Source organism: Sapajus apella, unplaced genomic scaffold (assembly GCF_009761245.1).
Source record: "Sapajus apella isolate SASKATOON/1434 unplaced genomic scaffold, GSC_monkey_1.0 scaffold7, whole genome shotgun sequence".
Classification (NCBI taxonomy): Eukaryota; Metazoa; Chordata; class Mammalia; order Primates; family Cebidae; genus Sapajus; species Sapajus apella.
In genome coordinates, this window is record NW_022436947.1 from 42,594,944 (window position 1) to 42,607,044 (window position 12,101).

The 12,101-nt window shown below is 32.7% G+C and overlaps 1 protein-coding gene across 5 annotated transcripts in view; it reads right to left on the reverse strand.

Moving 5' to 3' along the window:
- Positions 1–12,101, reverse strand: part of HGF (hepatocyte growth factor) — a 73,573-nt gene that overhangs the window by 53,001 nt on the left and 8,471 nt on the right. For 3 of the 5 annotated variants that reach the window (XM_032276443.1, XM_032276447.1, XM_032276444.1), the window contains 3 exons: positions 9,188–9,300; positions 7,702–7,816; positions 2,547–2,689 (listed from right to left, as the gene is read on the reverse strand). In XM_032276443.1, coding sequence (XP_032132334.1) covers positions 2,547–2,689; positions 7,702–7,816; positions 9,188–9,300 — 371 coding nt within the window. The remainder of the gene's footprint in view (positions 1–2,546; positions 2,690–7,701; positions 7,817–9,187; positions 9,301–12,101) is intronic. The other 2 variants (XM_032276445.1, XM_032276446.1) reach the window with 1 other exon arrangement.

The window sequence follows — 12,101 nt, forward strand, 5'->3', positions numbered from 1 at the left end:
ATAGCATTTTTGTGATAAGAACATTTAACACCTAGTCTCTTAGCATTTTTTAATATACAATATAATATTATTAATTACAGTTACCATTCATGAAATAGATCTATTGAACTTATCTAATTGAAAAGTGATAAATGTGATAAAAGAGTATTTGTTTTCTTTTAGAATATTTGCTATATTTAAAAATTTTAAATTATAAGAAAATAATATTAATCATTGACTATCAGATACAATTCTTTTATGATCCAAAATTTTAAACATATTTCAGGTGATTATGTAGCCACGTTTTAAGCATAGTTACAAACATTTCAAAAAATATATACTGTTCTATATGTCTTTTTCATTTGAACAGCCCAAAATATGATCATAGGTATTTTTCTTTTTTAATTTTAAATATGCAAAATTATTTTATAGCTGCTACCTCAGCCATAATAAAATAACCTTTATAACTTACCATTTAATTAGTATCCATGGATAGAAAGGGCCCATCTATTATACTATTTAAGCATTCTGGATTTTGAGGTTTCCCCCTTATATATGTATTTTAGAAGAAATTTACATCATGTCTACATTATTTTGTATATTTTATATTATTGGTTTTATAAGTATTTCTTTTTCTCTGCCAAAGTGTTGACAATGTTTCTTATTTTTTATATTTTTCATTAAAATCCTGCTAACACATTTCTTGTGTTAGCTTGAATTTAAAATACCACAGTTTAACTCATACTCTCTAAAATATGTTTAACCTACATGGCAGATGTTGGTTCCCTTCTCCCACAGGAGAGTTATTCCATGATTGTCAGGCCACTAATTATTTCCAGAAAGAATGTATCTGCATCCTTTAGTGCTGTGGTGACCAATAGCATCATGTGCTATTAATACCAATGAGCAATGCCCTAAGGGAGGTGTGATGGCCTCAAATTATTAAAGGTTACTAGAGAGTTACATTCTAATGAGATAAGAGTAACTGTAAATAGGATTTATTCAAGGACTTCTTTTCTAGCACTTTTAATCCATGTCACCTAGCAGTCCAGTCCTATATAAGTATATTTTGATGAATGTTTTTCTTATAAACCCAGAGTTGAAAAATCACATTCTCATAAGAACCAGGCAGGTAATGAAAATGGTAAGCTGTTTAAAGTTTGGCCAAGGTACCAGCCTTTGAAAACACTTTTTTAAGGTCAAACAAACCAATAAACAAAACCCCTTTCCAATGATTTTTCAACCTCAGAAAACTGAAATAGGAGACATTCCCCTAAAAGTCGGGTTTTTTTTCCATATGCAAGTTTAAGACAAATATTAATTCATTCAGACTTATTCATACAAAACAGACTTGTTCATAACGTGGTCTTAGAAAAGTTTATTATTTTTAAAAGAAAAGAAAACAATGAAGAAGTTATAGGGAACAGAATATGATATGGAATGGAAAGTAAGAATTTACAAACAGAGATGGAACTGGCTCTAGCACATAAAGTCAAGGATTTAAAATTCACTAACAACAGAAAACAAATCCTTCTCTGTGACAATTAGCTAACAATAGCCTTTACTTGTTATGTGATAAATATCAACCTAATATTAAATGAATATTTATAGAGGAAATATATTTTAAAATATTTGATTAATAACAAACAGGTAAGATACCTTAGTATAAAACTTGGACAGCATTCAAGTAGTCCCCATCCCCAAATACTTCAAAATCCTAATAATTTTCTAACAGTTTCATCCATGTTTCACTTAGATTTTTGGAAATTTAGAGTTTCCAACAGAACTGAAAAATCCAGGTATTCAGTAGCCAAATAACTAAGAAAAGTGAAACCACATACAATGCTGAAATGCTTACTCTTCCATCTTGTCAGCCATTCAGTTTTCCACTGCAAAAGTAAGGACAATGCCCTTTTATGCTGTGAGAAGAGGTGAAAACACAGGCATGGATTTAAGGTGCCTGCCTTCAAGACAGTTTGGGATGCATTGCTTTGATCTCTTCAGATCCTATTCTGAATGGTACTCAGTTCCAGCCTATGTGTCACATTTGATTCTAGGCACATTTTCACCCAAACGTGCATAGGGTCAAACTTCCAGTGATCCCTTCTTATACTGTATTCTCTTCTGGGCCCATATACCCTTGTCACACCAGAGTAGTTTTGACAAAATTTCTGTGGAAGCAGGTACTGGATGAATAGAATTAACATTGCTAAGGAAAGGCTAAACTTCATTCAATTCCTTTCAGGTACCACACTGGAGGAGATTTTGAGGTATGTGAACTCAAGATAGTAGGTAAGTACGCCCACTCTTTCACTTTCCCCAGAGGGATGTCTCAGGCAGTGTTGAAATTCAAACTGATAACTCGCTCTGTTATTTTGCATTAGTCTGGTGATAATCCGACAGTTTTAAAAACATTGTGTAAAAATGTTTAAATAATTATCTGCAGTTGCATTTGCATGAACAACACATTTATTATGACTGATTCATTTCTGTCAACCTTTAATGTGAGTTACAGTTCTACACATGGGGGGAGTAGATTGCCCCACCTGGCATTCGGGTTTATTTACCTTCTGAACACTGAGGAATGTCACATTCTTCGTAGCGTACCTCTGGGTTGCTTGTGAAACACCAGGGTCCCCCTTCTTCCCCTTGAGGATTTCGACAGTAGTTTTCCTGTAGGTCTTTACCCCGATAGCTCGAAGGCAAAAAGCTAGTTTTAAAATGATAATCATTACAGAATAAGAGCATGCAACCTTTTGGGCCTATTAATTTTACTATTTAGTGGGTATGTTTTTGCTGAAAGTAGAAAAATCCTTTTTTATCTTATATACCTTCATATACTTTAACTTAAATTCTGTCGTTTCCATCTATTCTTAAAATCTTTGAATTTTAACATCCATTTAGCTGAATTTCCATATTTAACATCAAGTTAGAAAGATTAACCTCTTAATTTGCTAAGAGCCAAACATTCCAGAACTCAATCAGTGTTGTTTGAAACATAATTTCAAAGCTCCACTCAAAGATAGCTGGTGACTGAACAAGGCCACTTAAGAGAGAAATGAGAAAACACTGCCACTAATTTTGAAATCTCACTATTTCTTGCATTACTTATTTGAGATCATTACTTATTTGTTTATTTTTTTTATAAATATCCCCCTTTTTTCTGCACAATTGAGAAACAGATTCATTAAGTAACATGAATAGAGTCCAGAATCCAATTAAATCTGGGCTCAAACTTGAGCTCACTTTCTTACTGAGACCCCAGCAAGTAATTTAGCTTCTCTGAGCCTGTTAGCTTACCTGTGCATTGAGTATAACCATAACCTATAACATCTTATACCTTATATGGTTATTTTGAGAAGTTCCAAGGGATGATAGAGTAATTGACACTTAACAAGTGCTACCCGTTATTAAGCACACTCTACTTTGTAGTCTGTATCTACTCTGTCCTAATAAAGAACAGAATTGCAAATTCTCTTCAATAATTTTGATCATTTTGACTGACTGAAGCTTAGTGATCCCAGTTTTGGTTTATAATAGTAAGCCATTGGGTGCAGTAACTGCAACACATTATCTTCACTTAAAATTTCGAGTGCCCTACTCATAGTTTTGTGACCAGCATAAAGTATTTTAACACATCAGAAAAGCCCAAGTCTTTTTTTATACTTTTGTACTGCTTGTGATATTGGACTCAACAATTAGATATTACATTTGTCTGCCAGACTTTACACAAAAGATCACAATAAAGAATATACATCCATAGGTAATACCAGTAAACATTTTTTTGAAAATCCAGTTACATTTTTAATATTCAGTTTGGGTTTTGTTATAAAGGCTTTATTTCTACTTTTACTGCGACCTTGAGTTCTAGACGACACTAAAATTAGAGTGAAGTCCAAGGATTTTAGTCTCTTAGTAAATACAAATATCATTCTAATGTGTTTACTACCCAATGAAACTTCTAATAAACTATCATTTTTCACATTGTGACACAAAACAAATACATATATGCGTCATGTACCAAGCAATATTTTGCAATTAAATTCTTTCATTTTGACATGAGTGTACTCTAAAGTTTAGTCTTCAAAAAATATGAATTATTGGTCCAAACAAATAGTGTAAGAGACTTAATACTAACTAAACATTTTCAGACAACCAATTAAACATTATTGACATTATGCAACTTCAACGTGTTTAAATAGTTAATATCCTTACTTCACGAGCATTCTAAATATGGAGAAATAGAAATAAGACATGTTGTCAGACCATATGACTGACAAAAAATATAATGCAACTAAAATTCAGCATGATTTCACAACTTCTAACGGTAAACTTTTTTAAAAGTCATTTTTCTTACTTTTTGCTCCATCATTCCAGAATAGTTTAGTGCATATTTTGTTTGGGCCATGGCTTAAAATTTATTTTCTTTCATTTTAAACACTTCAACTTTTTGTAATAAATTTTTATGAAAATACTTTTCTGACAGAATCAAAAGTGACTTTTGCTTTATATGTTTTCAAGCAGTCATGCACCAATCAAATTTTATTTAAGCAAAGTATACTTTAGCTCTATTTTATAGAAAAAAGTTGATACAATAGAGTGGTGAGAAGTTATTATTAATCATAAAACCCATACGGTTGCCCCATATCTATCACCTAAGTAGTATATGATCTTAGTCCTTAGACAATTAATTTACTCTCTGGGTTTTAATTTCTTCACTTAAATGAATAGAGTGAACTATAATTTCCCTTTTTCTATATCATTTTATATATTAAGATTATTTAAGAAACCTAGTAGTTACAGCAAATGTTCAATATACAAATACTCAATATTTATAGTTTGAGAGAGGATTTTTTTTGACCCCTCTACACATGCACATCAAAATACACACAGTGACACACACATACACCTTTCCAGTGGATTTGTAAAACCAAAAAGAAGCTGCAAAGTAGTGAATTAATCAGTCAACAATTTATTAGGAAAAATACAGGTAGAAAGGAAGAGAGAATAATGCAGAAATCAAAAGTATATATGGCCAAAAGATGAATAAAATTCCCTCATTGGAGTTAATAAAATGAAGAGAAAAGATGGGCTTCCTTCCACAATTCTGAATCAATCCATATCAAATTCCTCTCTAGGACTTGAAGGTTAAAGAGCAGTGTGGGTCATCTCTTTTCTTCATTCTTTGATGTATTTTACCTTTTACCTAAATTAACTGGTTGTTGGTGTGTGTGTGTGTGTGTGTGTGTGTGTGTGTGCACGCGCGAGCGCGTGTGTATGTGAGTGTCCCAACGTGTTTCACCTGCTTTTCTTTAGCACCCCATATTTGAACAAGAAATGAAGCCTAGCTCTACTCTTTCACTTATGGTTGTTTATTCAACAGGTGTTCATGAGAACCTATTACACACAAAGCCTGTGCCAGTCAGCAGATTCTGTAATAAGCATTTATTCACATATACACTATCTTTGGTTCTCTGTCCTTGCTGTTGGCAAGGTTTTAAGAGAGATAAGTGAGGAAATGTTTAAAATTGGGTTACATCCAAATATACTTTGAAATATAAACTAGATCTTCTAGGTGCTAGGCTCCCTTTGTTTTCTTTTAATATTCACTGTGTTCCTAGGAAACTTGATTTATTCCATCATCTGATTAATTAATGAATGCTGGGTGGCCAATGAAGGATACAGATGTAGATATCAGGTCACCTGATTTTCTAGTTAAGCTTCTATACTAATTTCATCATCTATCATCATCTTTCCATTAAGCTTCTTGTAAAATATTTCAATTTAGGGGTCAACAATAAATCATTTCTCCAGACAGAAGCATATTTCTTTTTCTATTTTTTGTACAATTAATCTTTAGTCAACACTTAACTTTAAAGTGTTAAGCCATAATGCTGATATTCCAATAAGCTGCTAATTGATGAAAATTAAGTGTTGTCCTCGTTGAATACAAAAAAGAATTTGATTAATAGACTGGATCCTCTCAGCCGTAAACATCTATATCACAAGGAAGTGTTCACTAGTAAAATAGCTGATTGAACTGGGAAGCCAGTTCCCAGGGAGATCTATTTCACGTTTACTCCTCCAGCAGAGAATCACAATCATGGAGAACTCAGGGTGAAATAAGAACTCCACTAGGTCAGTCCAATGCATTCTCCTGGACTAGGCCAGATTGATTTCAAATGTTATTCCTTTGTTCATGAAAAACTTAGAACCACCTACTTAAATAAAATGTTTTTTTCCACCATGCAAACTCTCAAGAGAGGACAAAGCTAATTATAATGTTTGTTTTTGTAATATAACTAAAATGCTATGTTTTAGAGGCATTCCTACATAATTGCAAGTAACTAATTTCTGAAAATTGTTGTTTTCTGTTACTGAAATGTTGTAGAGCTGATCAGCTTGGACACTTACTAGCTAGTGTTAATTAGGCAAAGATCATAGGTTTAATCCCAGTGTGGAGCAACAAACTCTTTTTCTTTCTCTGTTGGTCAGTTAACACATTTCTGTTTCCTAATGTAGAATCATCTTGCAGAATTATGTCCCCAAAATGGAATATAATAAAAAGTGGATTCAACAAAGCAGTTATCACCACCACTGCAAAAACAAATCACATCATGGATTATACTGATAGGCCAGGTGTTTCGTGCCCTAAGGTTGATAAAAGCAGAGGTTATAGAGTGATGGTGACTGGGCTGATATTCTGGCCATGCCACTTCCTAGCTGTACATGACACTGAAAACTTACTAAGCGTTTTTATGCTTCAGTTTCACCATGTAGATAAAATGGAACTAATAAAACTACCCACTGTGTGGTTCTTATGAAGAGTAAATGAGATTAATGAGGTATATTGCTCAGCACGGTACATGGTAAAGTAAACCCTCCAATTCCTTACCACCAAGGAGAGAGCTATTTTAAACTACTTTGGTTTCTGATAAAATTGTGTGTGAAATAAGCTTTGACTAATTCTCCAGTCAGTATTAGGTATCAATCTTTTTCCTAGTGATGATTGAAACTCTCAGTCTGACGAGCCTAAGGATATTGCATTTACTCATCTTTAAATAGTATCCATCTGTTGTAATGAACACGTTTATCCTATTTGGTTGTTAGGCAACAGGTGAAATGGAAAAGCTAGTCAATCTGAAGCCTGAGCTTTGAGCAGTGGTTCTCAAATTTTTGGCTGCACTTTGCAACCATGGGGGGAGCTTAAAAAATACTGATACCTTTTCTCCCCTGAGATTCTGATTTAATTATTCTGTGTTGTCATCTTCTAAGTAAGATTCCTCAAGGGCTTGCAGCAAGTGATTTTAATGTGCAATCAGTGTTGGGATCCACCAAGGTTAAAGAACCCTCAGCCCTCAGTAAGGTAAGAATCTTATCTACCTCCGATTTTTCACAGTCAACCTCTCCAGCTGCACAGTGGTGTACTTTCTCAAAGAAAGAATCTTTTTAAATGAAGTTTACATTATTATTTCACAAATACTGAGACCTGTAAATCGAGGCATTAAGGTAAGATGTTGTTTTGGCCATATTTTATTAACATATTAATCAATCATTTGCTAAATTTCAGTCCTGAATTCATATAAACCTTGCTGTAATACAATTCAGCAAAGTTGGCTAAATTATTCTACAATTGTAGAATTATTCTGAAGGACTAATATGAGACTGTTAACACATATAAAAGACAGAGGCTCCATCCTCTTTTCTTCATACTGTTCTTACCTGTGTTCGTGTGGTACCATGGAACTCCAGGGCTGACATTTGATGCCACTTTTAGTGATAGATATTGTTCCCTTGTAGCTGCCTCCTTTACCAATGATGCAGTTTCTAATATAGTCTATTGAAGAAAGCAGATAAAATTATTGCAACTATGCAAAACATATGCTGTATTTATCAAAGAAAAGATAAAATTCCCTTGAAACCTGTAAGTAATTAACTCTTGAAAACTATTTCAAATAACATTGAAATTTCCTACCTAAAGCTTCTACTGGTATTTTCAAAATAACACATTTCTGAATAATCCAAAACAAACAAATGATTGAGAAGTTTTAATTTTGTGTATATATGCATAGATAACTAGAGATTAGTCTCCGTACTTAACATAGTCTGTATACTCAACTAGCCAAGCAATTATGATTTGCTCAAATATATAGAACATTTTAAGAATATATTAAAAACAAAAATTAAGTGATTTTTAAAACCTATATTGAATTGAAAAAATTAATATAACTTATCATTCTTAGTAAAATTGTGTGGGTTTTGTTTATATATGTATATGCATGAGGTAGCTTGCTTATTATTTTCCATATTTTTGCAAACATTTCCACTGCTGTGACAGGACAACCAAATTGTAATAACCTATATATATTCCTACCAAATAGTGTATATGCAGTTTTTAGCAAGCTAGAAGAGAGTTTGAAGTAAGAATAGTCTTATAGTAGATCATGAATTATGTTTAGGATTTGTAGTATTATTGAGGTATGTAAAGATTATCTTATTTCTACCATGAATTTATGTTTAATTTTCTTTAAATATTTACCCTATTAACTTGAAAACATCTATATATTGTACCATGTTATTTATACAAATGTAATATGACACAGTTGTTTAACATTCTTCAGTTATTTTATTTACTTGACTCTGCTTTTGAACAAAGTAAATACCTAGTGAATACAACATCAGATGACCAGAATAGGTAATCAACCAATAATAAGGTCTCAGTTCCTTCTTTAAAGATGTTTTTCAAGTATATGATGAAACATAGTCCCAACTCATTTCTCCAGAATCTCCATATTTTGTTATTATCAGTGAACATTGCTAAAATTTAGTTATCCAACATTGTTAAATGTAAAATACTGTAGCAAACTCAAAATTTGTTATAATATGAAGTGCTATAAAGTAATGAATTAAAGTAGCACTTTCTAAAATGAACATGGAGAATGCTAGTTCTAGGAGATGCTCCAAAAACAAAAAAAGAGGGAGAGAAGAATCTAGATTATAGAAAGTTTGGAAAATGCTCTCTTTAAAGTGCCATATTAAAAGTAGTCAAGATATTACTTTCAACTGTCTTAATGGATGAATTCACTACATAAAATATCCCATATATAATAGAAAAATCAGTGGGAAAGACCACTCTGGAAGGAAATTACAAACATATATTTCATTATAACTTATTTCATTATGCAATATTTAGGGAGAAGTCAGTTACCTTTGTTTTCATAGAGGTCAAATTCATGGCTAAATTCTTTTCTCACTCCATTTGACATGCTGTTGAAGGGAAACCAGAGGCATCGTTTTCTTGCTTTGTCAAAAACAAAAGCCCTGAAAAAAAATATCAGAATGAAAAGAAGAAATACTATTACTTATACAGTATTTAAAGAATGGGCATATGGTTCATTAAGGAGGACAATATAAAAAAGAATGCATAATTACATATACATAACAAAAATATGAGTAAAATTTGAATCTACAATGTTGATAGCCAAACAAGAAAAAACAAACTTAAGGTTTTGTAGGAGTATATTTAAATATCAGATTGAATACTCTTTGGAATGTTCTCATGTTATTCTGAAAGACTTGTAGAAAAATAACAGTTTTAACATGTAAAATCAATACGTAACACAAGTATTTAAATTATTTCTGAGGGCTTTATTTTTCTGGAACCCCACAGCAAGTTGGAAGGTTTTATCTGAAGTTGTATAAAAATGGTATTATATTGAGATATTTAAGTTATCTCAGTTATATCTAAGATATCATGAGTAATTTCCAAAATGTGTAACTGTAAAAAATATATTCTAAAATGACATTTTCTAAGGTGTGTTAGATAAATCAAGTGTTTGGAAATTTTTGCATATAATGTAACTTTTTTGGTGAATTATAAAACATTGCAGCTTATTGAAACTATGAAAATCTTGAGGATAACTAAGCTAATATTTCCTAAATAGGTTTACTTATATAAGGATTTTTAATTGAAAAAAACTAGTAATATTTGAGAATATCTTTTTGATATAGCATTTCAAAGAAAATTACTAAAATATGCCACCTCTACTATTCCTATAGCTAAGTATTATATTGGTTTTTTGTTGTTGTTCAGTGAAAGTATATAAAAAATGATATATACCCAAAATAGTGATAAATTTGTTTTTAAGTGATTCCATCTGTAAAGTGGGTAACAGGATTTCCAGTTTGCTGATCTCATTGATTCTTTTCTCTCATTCCAATACAATGACAAATTCTTTAAGAAAAGTGTTTTTAAATATTGTTTTACACCTCCCTATAAAGTGGGCAGAAGCCATCAAATTCTATGAGTTGCGTCTTCTTTTAGATTTGACTTTTCGTATCTTTATCTTAACATCGTTTTAGCTTTAATCTTCTTTTCAACAAAATAGCTTATTTTGTCTATTTCCTAGTTGTTTATGGCAGGAAGGCAATTCCAGTACCTGGAAATTTAGCCATTTAGCCATGGTTAAAAGAGGAAAGCTTCCTATCTCATTCTTTTAAGTTGAATTCATGAATGAGCAATTTCCTGAAAAGCTTAGAATCTGGAATTCTTGTTCATCTTTCCTACCCAGCAAAGACAAATTCGAACCTCTAGAAAATTAATATTGTTGATATCTTCTCAAGAAAAAACAGTATTTAAGAATGTTCCACCTCACACTCATTATTCACTTCACAGATGCTTTTGCATACTTTTTGGTATTTTAGAAGTGGTTTTTAAATGATTCTGTTTTATATAACAAGTTTACAAACCAGATTCTTCTATTCATTAAGACCCTAAGTTCACAGTATCATAGTATGTTCATTCAATTCTGTATAGCTAACATATTTAATACTTACGTTAAATACGTACGTGTGTGTGTGTGTGTGTGTGTGTGTGTGCGCGCGCGCGCATGTGTATGAATGAGGATTTTGCCATTTCTTGGCCGACGAATCTTGGCTCTAATACATAATATTACCTATGGTTTTCTGCACAGGTTGCCATATATTTGGAGATAAAATATAACTCAACCAAAATATGGTAGGAAGGTATGAAACCTCATATATATGGAATATGTGAGCACCTAGTAATTTATTAATGTTTTCTCCAGTGCAGGAAAATCCTTTTAGTTCCTACTAAATAAAACAACAGGGAAGTTTTTCTTTCCTAAGTATAAGGTTGACTGATGTGAAAACTGAGCGGTAGCAATACTTTCCTTACTTGTGGGTCCAAGACAGTTTATTTTCAAAATTAAAAATCAGCAATGAGGTGTCTTCTCTTTCCCTTTTTCCCACCCTTCCAACTCTGAGAGGGGAAAAATACAACTCCATCCTCCTCAACTGCTGGAACATGCCCATGAATCTACACAGCTGAGATGTTGTTTGAGAGTAGTTGCCTCTTGTTAAAAGCATTAAGGCTTTCATTGGGAAGTCAGGAAATAAAACAGTATTATCATACGAATATACTTGCAGTCCATTCCCAGTCCCCTTGCCAGAAGCTATCTCCCTGAAATTGGCAGTTTCACTGTAAAAATTGAAAGCAGATAGCCTTTCCTCAGCCTAAAGCTGATAAAGATCTTTTCTGACAATGCTCTTTCCTCCTAGGCCCATAACATTTATTTCTCTGAAAAAGGCAAGATGAAATTAGGACTGCTTGCCATGACATTACCAAACCCTGTGTTCACATTATGTGTCAATACCTAAATGTAATTGAGTAGAATTCAGTATGCACAGGATTTTATGCATGACCCTGTTTAAAAAAAGATAAAATAGGAAATGAAAGAGTGGGGAATAAGTGAGGGAAGATAATGAAGAACTAAAAATTGTGTCTTTTTCTGACAGTTTAGGAGACTATTCAAATGAAATTGTCATCCTCTTAGCCCAAGACAAAAAGTTTTATCCTTTGGGATCACTGGCAAAGAATTAAGGCATTAGACCCTAACATTTTTGGCACCAGAGACTGGTTTCTTTTTCCAAGGGAGTGGAGAGAGAGGGGTGGAAAGGGGAGGGGGGATGGTTTTGGGATGAAACTGTTTCACCTTGGATCATCAGGCATTAGATTCTCATAGGGAGTGCGCGACCTAGATCCCACACATGCGCAGTTCACAATAGGGTTCAACAACTGTGAGAATCTAATGCCGCAGATC